The sequence below is a fragment of the Petromyzon marinus genome, chromosome 32 (assembly GCF_048934315.1).
Source record: "Petromyzon marinus isolate PM22_M1 ecotype Great Lakes invasive population chromosome 32, UKy_Petmar_22M1.pri1.0, whole genome shotgun sequence".
Lineage (NCBI taxonomy): Eukaryota > Metazoa > Chordata > Hyperoartia > Petromyzontiformes > Petromyzontidae > Petromyzon > Petromyzon marinus.
The window spans coordinates 4669447-4689264 of NC_133698.1; the positions used below are offsets into that span (position 1 = coordinate 4669447).

Sequence of the window (19818 nt, forward strand, 5' to 3'; positions counted from 1 at the left end):
CAGCGCACTTACTGATACACGGCTTTACAAATGTATGCAACATACCGTATATGCATTTCAAAAGCAGAGTTTATTGACACACACATACATACGGGTGGGTGCTTCGTGTGTTCATGAGGTATACTAATGCTGTAGCATATATTTGTTTCTCACACATTAGAAGTCTCGAAGCAAAACTTTAAAAGTTTTTAGTTTTGTATTATCGCAACAGTTGGCTTCAAAGCTAACACAATGGCAGCCTCAATGGCAGCATTAAAGTTGTATATTTAATAAAGAATAGTAAAATAAAACAGGTGTGAGTTATTTAAACAAGAACTGATAGCCTTTGAGCTGTAAAAAAACAAACCTCTGTCTTTTTCATTCAACTTAAAATGGTATTATAATTAAAAAAAACACATACAACATTTTAATGGGTCCCACGCTGTTTTGTGATTTCCTTTGCCCATAGACGTCCGAGAGAAAGAAATAGACACATGCAAAAAAAAAGAACCACGTTCAAAAAAGGGGACCACGTCGAAAAAGTGCGATATCTACAAGAGCCAAATTGATACAAAACAGAAAGCTCTGTCAATACACGTTGCACTTTAGAGCGAATTTAAACAAGGTGCAGTTTGTTTAAACATGCCTTTTCCAAAACAACAGGATCTTATAAGTAGGCTTTCGTGAAACAATATTCACGATTCATAATTAAGTTCATTTTGGGTCAGGTCGCCGTGTACATTTTAGTTTATGCAATAACCCTCCACCCCTTGACAGAGCCAATCAAACCAAGTTGTGAACGTCAAGTGAAAACGTGCCAGTTGATTTGGTTTATCGGGAGAGAAAAAAACCGGAAGAATGTTGAAAAGCCCAAGCAACATGTTGCCAATGTTATTATTACACGCAGCAACATCATCGTCATCATCAGGTGTTGACAAAAGCTGAGCCTCTCGTGTGATAGAGATTCCCGATCCGGGTCCTGAAGTCGATGCCATGACGTCATCGGGACGCCCATGCTGGTGAACCGGGTGAAATATTTCTGTTGCTTGCTGCAATCAACACCGATTGTTAAAACTGCTTCAAACATGCCCACGTGATAACTTGATTCGATTGGCGTTGTCGGCTGGCGGAGGGTTAGAGTAAAAACAAATGCTATTATAACTACACGATCTAGCCAAAAAATAAACTAATTATGAATCATAAAAGATACTAGTAGCAACGCCAACTAACAATAAAAAAAAGGAATGGGAACGTTTGTGCTAATTGTTTAACTTTGCCACGATTGTTCAGATATATCATGAGCATACGTTGATGAGACATATAACACTTAGATCAACTGTGGCAGAACCTGTACTCTAGATCTGGCTAAACGTTGTGTTATGTGTATCATCACAGTGGTGTCTCAAGTCACTGCAGTCTAACTACATCCTAACCTGGTTAGTGTCACTAGCATATTCCCATACCTCTAGGACTGACAACTTGAATATCGCGTTGTGTGAAAGTCTTTCGTGGTTTATATATTATTTATAGATTGGTCTCAGTCATAAGAATGTTTGAGTTTTCACTGAAGGCTCACAATCACCAAAAGAGATACTGCTCAAACTCTTGGTATGGGGATGCATTGTCTAAGAATGTATATAATTGTGTAAGTGCATCACAGTTTTAACATATTACTCTACACAATGACACTGCCGTCGAATCATTGTGAATTATTTATGTCATGGTTTATGTCAATCGAGGCCATAACCCAAGAATTGGAATGTGTGGAGAACAAGTTATTAAAACTAACTGTAACATAATGTGTGTGCAAATGCATGCAATTTAATCTCACATTCTATCCAATTTTTTTTTTACCAAAGGCTTAAAACAACACTAAATATGATTTATTCCTAACATGTTTTATCAAAATGAGGTCGAAAGTGCATAGCCAATTACAATGACGTTTTTTGGAAGCTCGCTTAATATAAAACGACACTTTTGTGGATATGTATTATTTACTCATCACAATATAACTTCCACAGTTACAAATGAGTAATTCAGCTTCTCGCTATGAAGCAAATACAATTCTTACTATCTAGGGCAAAACAACGCTTATAATGTCAGAGAGTATAATTAGACATTGTGCAATATATAACATTCACTTAACTTGTGAAATGGTCAACAATTATTATTTTTTTCAAGTAGTGGTACCCCAAACTTTCGCAGCACATGCGGGTGCATGTGCACCCGCATGTTCACCACTACACCTTTCATCATGCCAAGTCCGCCAATTAAATGCTAATTTTTTATGCTAATTCCTTTGTCAAGGCACCTTAATCCCTCTCACACAGCTTAAAGGCCGTGGTTTGAGCTTGGCTCTGTTTCACTCCAGCGCAGTCTTCGAGACAGTCTGGTCCCTTCACCTGATGATGGCCGCTTGTGTTGTGGCCGAAACGTCGTGATTTTTGTTGTTTTATTTTTTACCTACGTGACTTTACCGAATAGAACCAAAGAGTATAGAAAATGGTCAACAGCTAACATTTCCCTGCGGGAAAAAATACGATGTTTTGATTGGCATGGAAGAGCAATAGAGGCATTACGGTTCAGTCACTCAGTGACTCGGGTAATTGTTGCAATTCAGTGTGGTAATTCCACTCTATAATCATTGCTGTTTTGGTAGCGGCCTCTAGTGACCACAGTGGTCAACGTGAACCCATTACGTACAGGTGTGCATTGATGCGCAAATCATTTAGTTTATGGATGGATATTCCCGTAGTCTCTGGATTATAAGATGCCCTTTCCCCCCATGTAGTTTAAAGCGATAGTTGGGGGTGATTCTTACTATCTGGTGTGTGTGCGTGCTCGCGAGACCAGATTTGTATACTTTATTGACACCGGGCAAATATTTGGGGCGTCTCTTAATATGCCAAGTGCCTTAAAATCCAGAGAAAAATTCTTAATCGTCGCATCGCTAGACCCCGATCAAAAAACATTCACAATAGAACACCCATTGCCTTACGTGAGGTTCATAAAGACATGCCACTGAATGTAATGTTTGCGTCGCATGAAAGTAATGTCATGATAATCCACATGTTACAACGAACATAACTTTGTCTCAGGTCTGTTGATTAAGGATAACAAAACATTGATCAAAATAATTGCTCTGTGCCAATGCAGTAGGACAATGCAAGCAAATCTAGACCGCAAGAATATGGTCATGATTTTCTTTGCCATGTGGGATATTGATGGTGTGATAAATTTGGGTTTGATGTGCATGTGAGCGCATCGCTTTAACATGACCCAACGTCCCTGACATTCACCCAAACAATGCACTTTATATAGAAAGCAGTGAAGCCTCATCGCAACCCACCCCATTGTCCGTGCCCAAACAAACACACGAAAATAAGTTTTAAAAAACTACTACTACAGCACGGCTACGTTAAACCAATTGCCTTGGCCCTCAGCGAACATAAGCAACTTTTCTTAAAGAAATAAGTAAACAAACAAATTTTACAGGTATGTGTGCCGAGTTGTATAATGTCAAACCATACACGAGTGACGTGATTCCCAAACTTTCTGGACTCACTGTCAACTATCATAGCAATTTGCGTAACACTACAGTATGCACCAATAATATTTGTAAAAAAAGTTAATACTCTAAATTGTAGAATCTGCAATAGTCCCACGGACCACTTAATTCCTACTGCCTTGTGTACTGCAGTTTGAGAACCACTGCACTAGCGACTGCATTTAAAAAATGGTTTTGAAATAAATTTTAACAGCCTCATCTTTACATTGCTTTTACAGCAGACAGTCACCTGGTGAACCACCACATATCTTTAACAGCTAAATTAAGGTGTACAGTTCAGCGGTTGTGCACAGGAGATCCTAAAAACATGTGGTGAAATATTTGACATCCCATCCATATTGTTACGCAAAAGTAATGCACCACTGTTGTCGTAAGGGTTTTCAATTTGAACATGGTCGTAGCAGCTTGGTAGGAAAAGGGGGCTTAAAAGAGAGTTAGAGGGTGCGAGATTCAAAATGACCGTGTCACAACACAAGCAAGAGCAAGTAATAATCATAATGGCTGTGTCACACGACAGAGTCATCACGAGTAAAGCAAGTTCTCCAGTATATAACTGATGGTCTGAGCCTGGTCACCAACGACTGCACAAAAATGTCTAACATTTATACTACACATTTAACTTAATTCAGCCGAGCTTAACTTTGAGGGCTAAAGTGCTGGCGAATGCTGGATAAGAGAGGCCTAGTGTAAATATACATGTGACTTAATATCAATAGCACAATTTTTATTTGTGAAAGATACAAAAACTGTCTGCCAGAAGCCGATTTTTGCATTCAAGGTGAATGGATAGACACGTACAAGGGTGTATGGATGGATAAATTGGTGGATGATTGAACAAATTGATTGATGGAAGAATACATGGATGGGTGGCTCAAATAGATACATGTATGTATATGTATGTATGTTGAACTTCGTTTATACCGTACAGAGCCAACCGTGCTAATCGGAGGTGTGGGATCGACAAAAAGAGATATGGATATACAAACGGATACAAAAATAGATGAACGGATGGAAACAAAGATAAATGGATGGTGAAACAGACGGATGGATGGAATAACTTCTAGATGAATGGATGAATGGTTGAATGGTGAATGGATGCATTGACTAGTTAATAACTGGATGGGACAGATGAACGAATTGGATGGTTGGATTGATGGGGTGTTGGCTTGTCTCTATCTATTGCAAGTTGAGGTCAGTGAGGCAGGAGAATGAATCAGGAGGTGTGCACCTCCCTTCATAGCTGTAGATCAAGCGTGTGTCCAGCGGCATCATGGCTGGGTCAGCATCCACCAGCAACTTCACCTGGAGTAAAGACAGACACACGCGCAGGCACACACAGACACACGAAGGCAAAGACAGGCAGTCGGGCATTGCAGGTTAAGTCAGCATTCACTCCCAATGCTTCCACAGTTATATATGTTACCCAGTATAACCAGTATATCCACTACCTCAGTTATACTGGGGCAATAACGTTCCCTGCGTTGATTTAGCCAATTTGTGAATTTGTGACTTAAGCACTTGGAACCCAGGCTTCAAAAGTCATCACATGACCACACTGGATTATTGTGACTCTATCATCATTAGTGCTATTCGTGCCATTCTTATAGTGCAAGACTTTTACGAGGATGCTATTGTATCTTGACTTAAAGCTTTCGTAGTGACATAGAATCGGTCACTTAGCAGCTTAGCGCTTGTTGCTGGCAGGGAAGGGGATCTGCAGTTACAGCAGCCCTGACTGACAGCAGGTCACGTGATAGACCAGAGAGAGGGATGTCGGGGCACGTGGGGGAAGCCCGGGAACCCGCTAGTAAGTTCTAGAGAGGGGGCGTCGCCGGGGTGGAGCGAGGCGATGCTGGGAGCATAAAAGGAGGTCCTGAGTAAGAGCTCGGGGCTGTCGTTTGGAGTGGGATCCCGTCGTGCTGCTGGAGTCTTCATCGTCGTCACCGTCTTCACCATCTCGGCGTCGTCAGTCAGGCAGTCTACCAGCTGTCCTGACTGGGAGCCGTAGTTACTAAGTGTGAACTGTGAACAGAGTGCCTCCTACTCTTAGTGTCTCTGAGCAAGTCACTACACTATGATTCACAGTCATTGTCTGCAGTAGTTTTGCAATGGGAGCGATAATCGCTGTGTTCTCCAAATCAAGAAATGTGCTAGTAAATGTTAAACACGCGGGTTATGATAATTTGCCGTTTGTTCTTCAAACGCTACGCAGGAAAAGATAGTGTGGAATAAGCCCATAATGATCTCCCCATCCAGAATCAAAATATTTATTTACACTGGAGGAATCCAATGAACTTTGAGGCTCTTTATCACAGATGTCCAGTAGGGGCGGGTCAGCAAGTCACAAAAACAAAAAAACAATGGAAAAAACGATGGTGCAACATATAAAAAGGTAAGCGAGTGATTATAAATAAATATACATTAGGTATACATTTCATGAGCACATAAATTCCCAGCACCTTGTAAAGAACCTTGTCCATGTTTTCTTGACCCAGTTTATAGCCACCCATGGCCTTGGCACTCTTGAAACGCAAGGTCTCGCTGGCCACCGGAGCATCCTCCCTGTAGACAGCGGCCTGCTGCCACTGCTGCTGTACCCCGTCGCTAAACTGAGCTGTGGCCGTGCTGTGCCCGGCTGCCCATCCACCCCCATGGCCGAGCCTCACAGTGGGGCTCACGGCTTGAGCGAAAGGGGACGTGGGTCTGAGCGTGCCCCTGATGCTGCTGACGTTGCTGCTCGCGACGGTCGCGGAGCCGTTGGCGGTGGCCACGTGCTCTCTCGCCGCCATGGCATTTGCCACATCCCCAGAGTGGGCAGCACGGCCCAGCCCGGCCTGCGCGATGCCTCCCATGCCGTTCTGCTGCTGCTGCTGCCGCTGCGCCGATGACGACGACGAGTGCTGCGTGGTTTTCTTCATGGTGCTAGTGGGTGGCGAGAGAACAGTAATTGGAAACGTGCATTTTAGAGCGGGTATTCTTCATTCCAAGGCCCTTTCGGGCTACTTGTGGCCCCCGGTGGCCTTTAGTGCGGCCCCTCTGAAGTGCGGCCCCCGATAATACACAAATGTAGAAACACCCCCTTTCATCGTACTGTCATACCTCAATGGTTTCAAATATGTGGTGGCCCTCACACTGATGTCTTATCGGCAAAATTTCCACCCCCCCTCCCCGCCGCCCTGAAAGTTAGTGAAAAACACTAGTTTAGAGAGTATTTGTCTGCTACTATACATTTCCACATGATGAGAAACTTCGCTGAGCTCACGTTTGTGGCCAGATCACTTCTGAAAAAGAGCTATATAGCTCAACATGGGCCATACCAGGTAAAATAGAAATAGTAGTAAATACTCTTTTTGTCGTTCGGTAAAGTCATGTAGATAGAAAAATATTTTTTAAAAATCACGATATTTCGATTGCAACACAAGCAATTGTCCTCAGGTGAAAAACATATAGCTCAAGTAGGGTGTTATATAGACCTGATATGGGTGCAGCACAAGGGTAAGTGGGTGGAGTTAGAGAAAGAAGATCGAAGGCACCCCAAAGCTGTTGGGCTGGCCATTGTATCGTGAGAGATTAGCAGCATGTCAATGTAGCTACCGCCAAATATAAGAATGCAACTCAGAGAGTCAGAAATAATTGCTAACATCGGCAGGTAGGATGGAAACATCACAGCCAGTTATCACTTAAAACTGGTTAAGTTTATGAATCCACCCAGATTTATAAACACAGATAAATTTTAAACCGAGAAGATGGGTACAAATTGAGCAATCATTGGAAGGACGTTATTAACCAGTTTACGTCATAACTGGCTGTGATGTTTCCATCCTACCTGCCGATGTTAGCAGTTATTTCCGACTCTCTGAGTTGCATTCCTCTATGTGGCGGTGGCTACATTGACATGCTAATCTCTCACTATATAATGGCCAGCCCTCGATCTAACCCCGCCCACTTACCCTTGGGCTGCACCCATATCAGGCCTCGATGTGGCGGTAGCTACATTGACATGCTAATCTCTCACTATACAATGGCCAGCCCTCGATCTAACCCCGCCCACTTACCCTTGGGCTGCACCCATCCCAGGCCTCGATGTGGCAGTAGCTACATTGACATGCTAATCTCTCACTATACAATGGCCAGCCCTCGATCTAACCCCGCCCACTTACCCTTGGGCTGCACCCATCTCAGGCCTCGATGTGGCGGTAGCTACATTGACATGCTAATCTCTCACTATACAATGGCCAGCCCCCGATGTAACCCCGCCCACTTACCCTTGGGCTGCACCCATCTCAGGCCTATATAACACCCTGCTTCAGCAGCTCTCTTGCTATATTTTTTTCACCTGAAGACGATTGCTTGTGTTGCGATAGAAACGTCGTGATTATTTATAATTTTCTTATTATTTTGCTATCTACGTGACTTTACCAAAAGACCCAAAGAGTATAAATTCCTGCAGTCACTAAGCTTTAAGTAGTAAATAGTTAGTGTGATAAGTGATGGAATGAGAATGCTGTCAAAGTCATAAAGCAAAAGTAATTTCCTGATCATTGAGGCAGTGCTCATGTCACATTTACAGGTCTGGGATAGTGAAAGAAATTCCATGCTGTAATGGTGGAGGCCCATAGAATTACCACTGTTGACTTCCCAGCAAAATGGTACTAATTTTATCGACCCTGGAGAAATGATTGCCTGAGTCAACCCACAACCATGATTTAAATTCTCAACCATTACAAATGAGCCGCTCGCTCTACCTCTGAGCCACCAGCCCAATTCTGTTGCACACATATAAACGTGCAGCAGTGATTGATTTCACTGATACAATTAAGAAACAACTAGTCTATCGCTCTACTGGTCTCATTCCCGATGACAACTATAATGTTAAATAATCCAGCATCTCAAGGACCAGACTTGAATCTGGACAATCTGTCCAAAACACATTGCCTTTGGCAAATAGCCGCTGACTAGCCTCACATTCGTATTTTTCTTTTTTTTATCTGTCGCTGGCAAAACAAATCTCACGTAAACACACTGATTGCAGCCATGCCGACGCAGAGAGCCATAAGTGTATGTAAGGTCTCGGCACAATTTGGCGCCAAAAAGAAAATGGGGAAATGTGAACATTCCCCAATGTGTAAATTGGACACAAAGTGTCCCCATGCTCAAATGAGCTTCAGATTGTGGTCATCTATTTTAAAAAAATATATCAAAGTGGTTTCCCATCCGAATGAGCAAAGAGGAGAGCTCATCTCCATTTGCATCTCTAAGCTACGTTTATAAAATCCAGATTCCTATGACAGGAGTAAGTTTGTTGATAGAACAACCACTGTTGAGTTCCCCTAAAGTGGTACTGATTTTATTCACCTTGAGAGGTGGGGAGGGGGGTAAATTAAGGGCAGAGTTGACCCTTGACCAGCATTTGAACTCGCACCCTTCCCAGTTACAAGACGTGCATTCTAACTGCTCTGCATCACTCGCCCTTACGGAAGGCCCCGTATGCAGTGGTGGTTGCGTGAAGACGTACGTGCTGGTCGTTACTATTTTTTCCGTGAGGTTGGCGCTACTCATGGGCGCGGAGATGTTCTGTGCTTCCACTTTGAGCAGTGCAGAATCTTCCTGCTCATCGAGGTTGGCGGCGGATGAGAGCACGGTCTTTTCTGCACTCGAGTACTGCTTGTTCATACTGAACGCCTGGAATGTGCTCATGTCCTGCGGAAGTACAGCAGTGGCTTTCAAACAAAACGCAAACTAGCTCTTCGTGTGCCCGTAACGACACCAAAATCCATGCCTTCATTTGTCGCTCGATACTTTTTTTTAGGCTGGCTTGGAGTCAAGATTATCTGTGTGAGACACTACCACTAGCCTACAAGGTCCTATATAAATATCCTATTCTATCCTATATAAATATCCAATATTATTGTAGCATGTATTCCTATAATTCTATGAACAGCTTGTGGACAAAATAAGGTGAAATGAATGTGGCATGCGGAAATAATTCCTAAACTACATTCTGGACTCTTCCATTTGGAAATTAAGCGCTACCAACAACACAATGTCCATGGGTCTCCGTCAGCTTTTGGTGATGCTTATCGCGCACCTTCATAGGTGGTCCTGTGCTAAGCTAGTGGCGAAAATGCCACATTCTTAAAGTGAGCGCGACTCTGTATAGGACAAAATCAGTTCCATCTGGCATATGAGGAAAATATTAACGTGTCAAGGAAGGATGGAGCCGGGAATATTTGATCCACAAGGACCAGAGAGTCGTGGTCTGGTACTATAATAAATGTGTGCCTCCATAGAACGTTCCACAAAATCTGCACCTCTACAAAATCCGCACCTTCGATGAGCACGGGTGGCTACGCACGGTGCGAAACAAGTTCTACATACATACACATACACAAAGTGGTGATTATTTCTGTAAACCCTGAATATATATTGTAGGCTGTGTCAACTGTCAGCCAGCCATCGACAGCGATTTTGACTCCACTTCGCTCACAGTCTTCTGCTATAATGTGCTTGTTAATGACGGAGACAGGAGTGCAAACTTGGGACAGCCATAATCGAGAAGTGGATAGAGAACGGTCATGCATTTGCTGCTAAGTACCTGGTCTTGCTCTCCTGCCTCTCCCATGTAGTTAACGACCAATCCTTTTGTGTCATTCCCAACAATCATTGCTTTTCCTTTCTTCGGAAACAGTTTCGAGGCCGCACAGAACAGTCCCACAGCTGAAATGTAAAAACCGACATAAAGACAGACTCTTTCATCAATTTAACACGTAACCTTTCTCGACCAATATTATCCATAATCGGGGTTTTTTTTCGATCGCTTAAATGTAACTTGTGTCGTTAAACCCATCACCACCCGTAGCCACCAGTTTGTTCCTAGTTCAGCACACTGGTGTTTTGGGGAGTCATTGTAAATGTTGTGGGTTTTACTAATCGCCAGTGTCGGGTGGTGGCAAGTTTAATGACACGTTTATATTTATGCGATCTTAACCGGAAAACCTCTATTATGGATCTTTCATCAATCACCAAAATGACAGCAAGATAAATCCCCCTCTGTTCTACACCTCCACTTGCCAAAAGGTGACGCCAAAAGGCCTTTTGGCGTCATCTGGTCGAGCACCAATTGGGTCGAGGCTCAAAAGAAAGCCGCACCCTTGGTGTGGACCAATCAGTTTCAAGGACAATGCATATATTATCATAGTATGTGTTTTGTTTGCATTTTGACTGCAGGTATTGTGGTTAATGCAGACATGAATCCTCGTAAAAAGGTTTCTGTTTTGTTGCCAGAAAAAAGGAGAAAAACCCTATTATTACATTTTGGTACTGGCAAAGGAGGTCTAATGATGTAAAAAAAAACTTACATTTATTGTAAAAAATGTTCATGAAACGAAACAAATTTATTCACCAACTTAAGCTTCACTGAGTTGATTCTTTTTCTCAAGAGGGCTTTGCTTTGGAATGGTTTACAAATGAACGTGTCCAATATCTATGTATGTGGGAGGAAACCAGAATGTTTCACGAATGCCAAATATTATCACTAAAGCTGTACAAATTGAACAATTTTATAGTCCATTGTCTCTCCTCCGGCCACTGTGGTCTGGAATTCCACACAACTCTCTCATTGTCCTCTGCCCCCCCCCCCCTCTCTCTGCCCCAACCCCTCCCCCCTCGCTCTATTTAAAGCCTCGACACAGTGGCGCTGTCTTTCTGTTTGTGAGACTTTGGAGGGGCGTGGTCAGCCAGGTGGGGTGTTGGCTGTTGTGTTGGCCGGCTCTCTGTGTCGTGTTGCATTGTGTTTCTAAGTTTACAATGTTTTTTTTTTCTCATTCATTCTTACCTGATGACGGTTGCTTGTGTTGCAATAGAAACGTCGTATTCTATCATTATTTTATTTTATTTTCTACGTGACTTTACCGAACGAACCAAAGTGTACAAATCTCCTTGATGTTTTGCCTCCTACGGGCATTTCACTGCTCAATCAATCCAAGCATTGCACTAGGTGGGTGTCCCAAAAACACGATTCCATGCCTACATGTTGCTGGATTGCAGGCATGTGCCAACCACCCCTTCCTTGATGAGATCAGCAAAGTATTGTGGTTCATACTCCTTGACACAATCTGAACAGTATTGTGATTCATTTGTGGCAAGTACTCTCTGTGTAATGAGTGCGACCTTACAATTCATTCAAAAGCCTAGGGCCAGGCTCTCTTAAGGACGAACAAAGTTAACTTTCTTAAATATTCTCTGTATTTTATTGAACCCAATAGGATGATAGGCAGTCAACTCAGACTGCATTTTTGTTTTCACCTAGCAACCATATTAATGTTCCACAAGCATTTCTGCCACAATTCCACCCAGCCGGCATGTCATAAGTGAATGAACGACTGCAATCGTGTCGTACCCACCGAGGAGAGGCAAGAGCAGGAGTGAGCAGATAATTGCAGCCAGCGCTCCTGCGGAAAGGCCAATCCCAGATCCACCATGGGCGTAGCCAGGAACACCCCCAGCCACTCCACCCACTCCACCCGCTCGATCGACCAGTTCCTTGTGAATGCCTATCGCTCCGCCAGCACCTGCCATGCAGTCGCACACCTTGACAGACACCACGGACGTTTTGCTGAGGCCAGGCTTGTCCGTGATGGACACGGGGACTTCTTGAGTTCCACACTCCAGGTTGCCCTTCTCTAACGACATCAAGGCTGATGTGTCTGTAATAGAGAGGTGCATTCGTAAAAAGGATTACAGAAGCGGTCATGTGTCAACAAATGCCAAATGTCCCAAGGTATGTTTAACACGTAGGCTTTCGCGACCAATATTATTCATAATAAAGGTTTTTGGGTTAGATCGCGTTATTTAAAAATGTGTCGTAACCCTCCACCACCCGACACGGCCAATCAGCAAAAAAAGTGTCACGTTGACAAAAGACAATTAGTTCACTACTTTAGCCCACCGGTGTGTTGAAGAGTAAATCCACAACATTTACAGTTTGAATACGACGTTTCGCTGGTAATTACATCCAGCATCATCGGGAAATTCGCCAAAATGGTAAATCCCTCACTTGCTCTCGGTCTTAAATAGAGCAGCAGGGTGACTTCATCATTTAACTCATTTCAGGTGCAGTCATTTGAGGCAGAGGGGGGGGTATTGTAATTATCGATTGGTAATCAGTCCATAGTTATGATTAGTAATGAGTTGTAGATTAGTAATTAGTTGTAATGTGTGTTATTGTGATTATATGCTACATTAGTAATCCGTTAATTAATATGTGTTTCCCCTATGAGGAATTGTAATATCTATTATTTAATAATACGCTCCCAAGCCGCGCTAAGCCTATAGCTATCAGCACGATTAAAGTTATTTCTGTTTCTCTAAATTTCAATGGATTCTCTAATTAGTCTTTGCCAGTAATAATTAGTTTTACACAACACTTCAACGTTATCAAAATCAATTGAGTGTCCTTGTTGACAAGCATGTTCTGCCACTGCCGACAGTTGTGTTTGAGATAATTTAATATTTATTTGGTGTTCTTTTAGTCTTATGCTGATGTCACATCCCGTCTGTCCAATATAGCATCTGCCACATAAACAATTAATCCGATATACACCTTCTGTTGATAATTTAGGTAATTCGTCTTTAGTGCAAGATACTAGTTTTTGAATTTTGTGTACTGTACCAAATCTTACTGTAATGTTTTGCTTTGCAAAACACGGTCTAATTTGTCAGTTACTCCTGAGATATATGGCATTTTAATTGTTTTAAAATCTGATCGCTTTCAGAAGTGTTGCTTTGCGATCGTGATTTGGCATTCAGTGCTCTGTTAATTTGAGTATTATTGTAGCCATTCTGTCGTAATGCATCTTTAACGTGTTTGATCTCTCTCACTAGACTTTCACCATCTGACACTGTTTTAGCCCGATGTATGAGCGTCTTGATAAGAGAGGATTTCTGAGCTGGATGATGATGATGCGAATCTGCATTCAGATAGGCATCAGTGTGCGTTTGCTTTCTGTAAACGCTGTGTGTTATTTTACCGTTTATGCCATGTCCAAGCAAAATATCTAGGAACGGGAGTGTGTTATTTACCTCCATTTCCATGGTGAACTGGATGGCTGGGTTTTGTGTATTGAGATGATTTAGAAAATCATTAAGTGTATCTTTACCATGTAGCCAGACAGCCAAAGTGTCATCCACATATCTAAACCAAAAAGATGGTTTTAACGTGCTCGAGGCAAGTGCTCTTATTTCAAAGTTTTCCATGTACAGATTTGCTATAGCAGGAGATAAGGAGAGCAATGGGCTCTACTCATGTGGAGTGACGTCACGCGGGGGGGGTGGGCCTCATGTGGAGTGACGTCACGCGCGGGACGGACACACATTTATGCCACAAGTGATTTATGTCGCTCAAGGTGAACCCACGCCTGGGCCACGAGCGTACCGCTCGTCGCATCGAAGGTCCACTTGTATTTGGAGTTGTCGTAACTGCTGGGTAGGGAGAAGGTGAGCGGGCGGTCACCGGGCGAGCCATCATCTCGAGCTACGAGGGTTAGCTGTGCCTGCTGCGACGCCTTCTCCACACAGTAGCTGCTGCTGACCAGGCCGAGTCGTCCATTGTCGGCGCCATCCACGATGATGACCACCGTGCCCGTCCCAGTAAGAGGAGGCGAACCTTTGTTCACAATAGGAACAAATAATAATAGTCGTGATTATGTATTTGTATGAAAGTGTCATTTTTGGAAATTGCATCTGAACAAGTGTAGAATGTATAAAATGCACAGCCTGCAAGCGGAGATGCGGGAAACCGTAGCTAAGCGGGTTAGCTGCCAGAACCAGTGCCAATGATTGCCCAAGCTCTGTGGTCCTATAGTGGGATATTTGGCATATTCCTTTAATGAGTGTTTATACATATGTGGGAGGAAACTGGAGTACTGAAATGGAACTCGGATAATTGGCATCATAACGCATTCCTGCTCCCCATGAAATAAAGACAAATAATCTACATAAAGTTTTTCACAGATTGTTGGGAACAGTTCCATTAGTGAACACCTATTAAGGCTAGCATGGCAAACGGCTGGGTGGATGTGTGACCAGAACCACATCGGGCTGCCTTTATTTTCCTAATGCAGTGTACACACTACACACAACTGGTACGCATTTAAGGCTGAATTAATCAAGGGGAGGACCTGGGACTGAATCAGGTGTCACTTTCCACTGATGCTAACCATGGCCAATCAATTGAAGTCAGGTACGTGTGTTCATAGTTCAGTGTACTAACCACGGCACCACTGCTCCCCTCACACGCACACACACACACAGAGACCATCTCACCATCCTTTATAGCGATGACTGTTGCGGTGTATGTGTTGTTGTAGATAAAGGATGAGTCTCGGCTCAGTTGGGCCTTCGAAGTAACCTCTCCCGTCACGGAGTTGATCGCCAGCACATTGGCCGCGTCCCGCAGAATCTCATACCTGAATGTCACAAAGACAAACAAGCTGAGTAAAGGGGTCACGTTGACGATCCAGCACTCGCAGAGTCCCTCCAGTCGCTCACTCACGGGCAGCCAGTCACCTCCTTATCACCCTACTACTGCTACTCTCAGTGACGTAACTATGGGGAATATGCAGCGTAATGCGACGCACTGGGGCCCAGTCAGCCACAAGGGGGCCCCGAATCAATAGATGAACAGGTAGAAAAAAGTGAAGAAATATATATTTTTAAATGTACTCATTAAAAAATTGCCTGCAGTTTACTTTTCTTTTCTTTTTTCAGTCTCATTTATTTTGGTATAGCCCTGTGAGCCATTCGGCTCTTGAATCGGGTGCAACCCGCAACAAACAACAAAACAAAAACATGAACAAGAAAACATCTTAAAGTGACTATGTGACTGTGGAAACAGAAAATCCAGGAAAAAAACAGCAAAATATTCCAGAAAAAGCACCGTACACCAACGCTGTGTGCCGTGGACCAAGCCTGCTTAACACATCTGGCTATCGTATCAATAAGGGAATTCTAGACCGATGGGCCGACGTGAAAGCAAGACGCACGGTAACTTAATTGTGAGTATTGTCCCTTCAAATATGTTTTATGAACGCTGTCAGTGTGAGATTGTCTTCCTCTAAACAAAATACACAGTGCAACTAAAATAATATAGTTGTAGCCGACATATTATTGTATAGGGGTTATAAACAGTCGGGAGAAAGGAGGAGGGCCCACAGTCGTATCTTGCATACCCCCCTGTTGAAATTGGTCGTTGCACCTTAGGCGACCATCAAGTTTAGTCAATTGAATACGTAGGCTTTCGCGACCAATTTTATCCACCTGATTGGCTCGCAAGTGACGACATCACATTTATCACATCATGTTTATCCCTCTATTTAAGACCGAAGCAGGAGAATTTCTCCACAGCTGTTGGCGTCCGCGTCATGATGCTAGCAGTGCCGGATTATCCGAGTAGCAAAAGCAGTATATGCAACGGGCCCCGCACTTTCAAGGGCCCCGCGCTAAATGCTTTCAAGCTATCAACTCCGGTTTAGTGATTCTACACTTGCAAGACGCACGGTAACTTAGCGATTCTATACTTGCTCTATTACTATAGTACTATACTGATTTCAACTTTTATGAAGGACTGGGTGTTTAAGGTTAGCAATTTGTCGTATTATCTGGCTGAATAGCACATGAAAAAATATAATTACTTTACGATGCAAGTTATACATTTGTGTTTTAATATTTATGTCTTTTTATTTTATTTAGGGCCCCTTTATAACATATGCTACAGGCCCCGCACTAGCTGAATCTGGCACTGGATGCTAGTTATAATTACTGGCGCACCGTCCTTCTGGATTTGTCAATTTTGTGGGTTATCTCTCCAACACACTGGTTTGCTGAACTAGTAACGAATTGGCACGTTTTGTTTACGTGACAAACTTGACCAATTGGCTGTGTCGGGTGGTGGCGGGTTTAACGACACGTTTATATTTACACGATCTAACCCAACAAACCTCTGCTATGGATCATGGTTAGTGTTCCCAAGAACTCCACTCGCCGATTTCTCCAGCCGTGTTGAGGACCCGCCCTACCCGACTGAATGTGCCGCCTCATCCACACCGGGGGTCACAACACGTTTATTTATGCTTCTACTCTCTCACACTGCGCCACTTTGGAATTCCCTCAAATCATCGTCCACTTTCCAACGTTCTTACAACGTTGCTCATTACAATAAACGTATTAATTCTTACCTATTACACCTTAAAGGGTGCTCGATGCTTGTGCATCGAGCAACCGTTAGTTTTTTGTTTGAATAAATTTTTGCCGATAACTTTACGGAGATTCAATAACGTGCATATATCACTATGTAACAATTTTTGTTCCTGGGTAGTAAGTGTTATTTCGTAATTGCTTATGCCTAAAAAGTGTATAAAATGGCAATTATTACCCACAAACTTTGCTTTTGTGACCAGGGCAGTAATATTTTGAAATGTAGCTATTTTAAATGAAAAAATGGGAGAATTTGTGTCTTTTCGTTCACATAAAGTTAGAAAAAAACATATGTATCAAAATTAACATGTATTCATACTAAGGTCATACAAAAATTACTACAAAAGATTTAGAAGTGAGTAGTTTTTCGAGATTTACGATTATGCTGTAAATCACTTTCACGAATCAGCACCCAAATGGCTCCCATCATGTTCTCATTATACTGTCCTTGGTAGCGGCATTCAAATTCCAGTATATCCTGGTGGAAGTGCTCGCCTTGCTCCTCCGAGTTCGCTCCCATGTTCTCCTTGAATTTATCAAGCTGAGCATCAAGGATATGGAATTTGAGGGGCATCCTACAGCCCATTGTGCTGTAGTTCTTCACCAGAGTCTCAACCAGCTCCATGTAGTTTTCGACCTTGTGATTGCCCAGGAAGCCATGAACCACTGCGACAAAGCTGTTCCAAGCCGCTTTCTCCTTACTAGTGAGCTTCTTGGGGAATTCATTGCACTCCAGGATCTTCTTTATCTGTGGCCCGACGAAGATACCGGCTTTGATCTTTGCCTCAGACAGCTTAGGGAAGAAGTCTTAAAGGTACTTGAAGGCTGCCGACTCCTTATCTACAGCTTCGACAAATTGTTTCATAAGGCCCAATTTGATGTGCAGTGGTGACATCAGCACCTTCCGGGCGTCCACCAGTGGCCCCCACTTGACGGTGTTCCTCCCCACAGAGAACTCGGTCTACTGTGGCCAGTCCCGCCTGTGGTAGTGCGCGTTGGTGTGCCTGTTGTCTCAAAGGCAAAGATAGCAGGGAAACTTGGTAAAACCGCCTTGGAGACCCATCAGGAATGCCACCATTTTGAAGTTTCTGATGACCTCCCAGCCGTGCTCATCATACTTCAAGGCGTCCAGCAAGGTATTGATGCTGTTTGAGGTGCACAGAGTGAGCCAGGGGAAGAGACGGGTACTTGTTACCATTATGGAGAAGCACGGCTTTGATGCTCCTGGATGAGCTGTCAATGAAGAGGTGCCACTCATTCTGGTCACAGGCGATTTCCAATTGCCTCAAACAGACTGGTCACATTGTGGCTGAAGCAGAGCTCATCTTTACCAGTGAAGAAGCTGCAAAAAGGTTGGTGAATCTTCCCCTGATCTGCGACTTGCACATTTTCATCCAACCAGTTCCACTGCTTGAGCCTAGATGTCAAAAGTTCGGCATTTGACTTGGTGAGACCAAGACCTATGATCAAGTCGTTGAGGTGTTTTTAGTTGGGGTAGTATGGATTCATCTCCTCAGCTCCACCTCTGAAATTGTCATCTGGATCTACAACGTCTTCCTCACTCTCTGACTTGCTGCTCTCTTCTAAAGACGGCTGCTCTCTCTCCGGAGGAGTGGGTATGGGGAGCTTATGGCAGTGTGGCATCGGGGCGATGGATGAAGGACGGTCCGGATACGTGATATCAGGTGCATTCTTGCCAGTCCAACGTTTGGAAGGGTCCACCATGCAGAAGTAGCAGTAGCTTGAGTGGTAAGTGGGTTCCCGCCAAATTCTTGGGATAGTGAACTTCATGGCTCTCTTTTCCCCTCTGTACCACTTACAAAAATACATTTATTTCACCCATGACTAATGTTTAAGAAATTCTCGCAACATTTTTATATATACATTTTTTCAATAACATTAAAAATTGTAAAAAAAAAATTATTAAAAACTTTTACAATTTTTTTTTTACAAATTTTGTGACGTTAAATTTCGAGCAACAATTGTCCATCTTACCTTCCAGAGTTTTGTTTGCATTGCTCGCAGGTGAAATGAGGTTCCCAGGGTTTTGTCTCGATCCCCGACGGGCATACCGAAATATGCCTTGTTGTAGGCCTCACACATCTTAGCAGATGCTTCCACAGAGCACTTTTTCGCTCTTGTCTTGATAAATTGGCCGCAGACATCGCAAAATGCGTCTGCCGAATGCTTGCAGCATCTTGATGCCCTCTCAGAAAATGTAGATATGTATCCACTTAGGCAGCTGGAACTAAACTGAACTGGTTTTCTTAAGGCCCCTGTATTTATACTACTATTGCTATTACTGTAAAGTTCTAGAATGTTATAGAAGTTACTCCAAGTTTAGTCAGCCCTGAATCTATCTGGAATGTTCTGGAAAATAGGTAAATTTCAAAATATCACTGTTCTGGTAACGAAAGCAAAGTTCGTGGGAATAATAGCTATTTTCTGTACTTTTGAGGCATAAGCAATTAGAAAATAACACTTCCTACCCAGGAACATACAAAAATTGTTACACAGTCCCAGCAAAGAGGCTGTTGAATATATTCAGCAGCCTCTTTGCTGGGACGGCATTACTTCGTTTAGTTTACGTGGTGAAATTCCAGATCATGTTGTTGGCTGTAAAAGCCAATGTGAAACTGTCAGAAGCCACCATGTCCAAGAGCAGGCCAATATTGCATATGCCAGTATAGTAGTCAACACTGTGAATCATGTGAACAGCAATTGCAAAACAACGTGCCATTACATACCTAGCGTTATACGGATTATATATTGACAAAGAGAGACTTAATTTAATCTCAACGGGCATTCACCCGTTCTCGTTTTCAAAAAGGGTATTGCATTGAAATGAATTAACAACCTCCCTCAACACTGGCTATGCATCGTGCTCACTAGTCCACCAGAGGGCGATGTCTGCAAGCAAGATTTGAAGCGAGAGAGCTTCTACAACAATATAAATAACCTCTTGTTGTAACAGCTCTCTCGCTGGTTTTCCACCTGAGGACGACCGCTTGTGTTGTGAT

General features: G+C 43.1%; 1 protein-coding gene across 3 annotated transcripts in view; it reads right to left on the minus strand.

The window, feature by feature from the left end:
- Window positions 1-51: 51 nt before the first annotated feature.
- The window catches only part of LOC116948087 (B-cadherin-like), a 51926-nt gene continuing 32159 nt past the window's right edge, over window positions 52-19818 (minus strand). For all 3 annotated transcript variants that reach the window (XM_032964414.2, XM_032964413.2, XM_032964415.2), the window contains 7 exons: window positions 14870-15012; window positions 13980-14210; window positions 11950-12252; window positions 10143-10264; window positions 9063-9247; window positions 6007-6469; window positions 52-4849 (listed from right to left, as the gene is read on the minus strand). In XM_032964414.2, coding sequence (XP_032820305.1) covers window positions 4724-4849; window positions 6007-6469; window positions 9063-9247; window positions 10143-10264; window positions 11950-12252; window positions 13980-14210; window positions 14870-15012 — 1573 coding nt within the window. In that variant the 3' untranslated portion in view covers window positions 52-4723. The remainder of the gene's footprint in view (window positions 4850-6006; window positions 6470-9062; window positions 9248-10142; window positions 10265-11949; window positions 12253-13979; window positions 14211-14869; window positions 15013-19818) is intronic.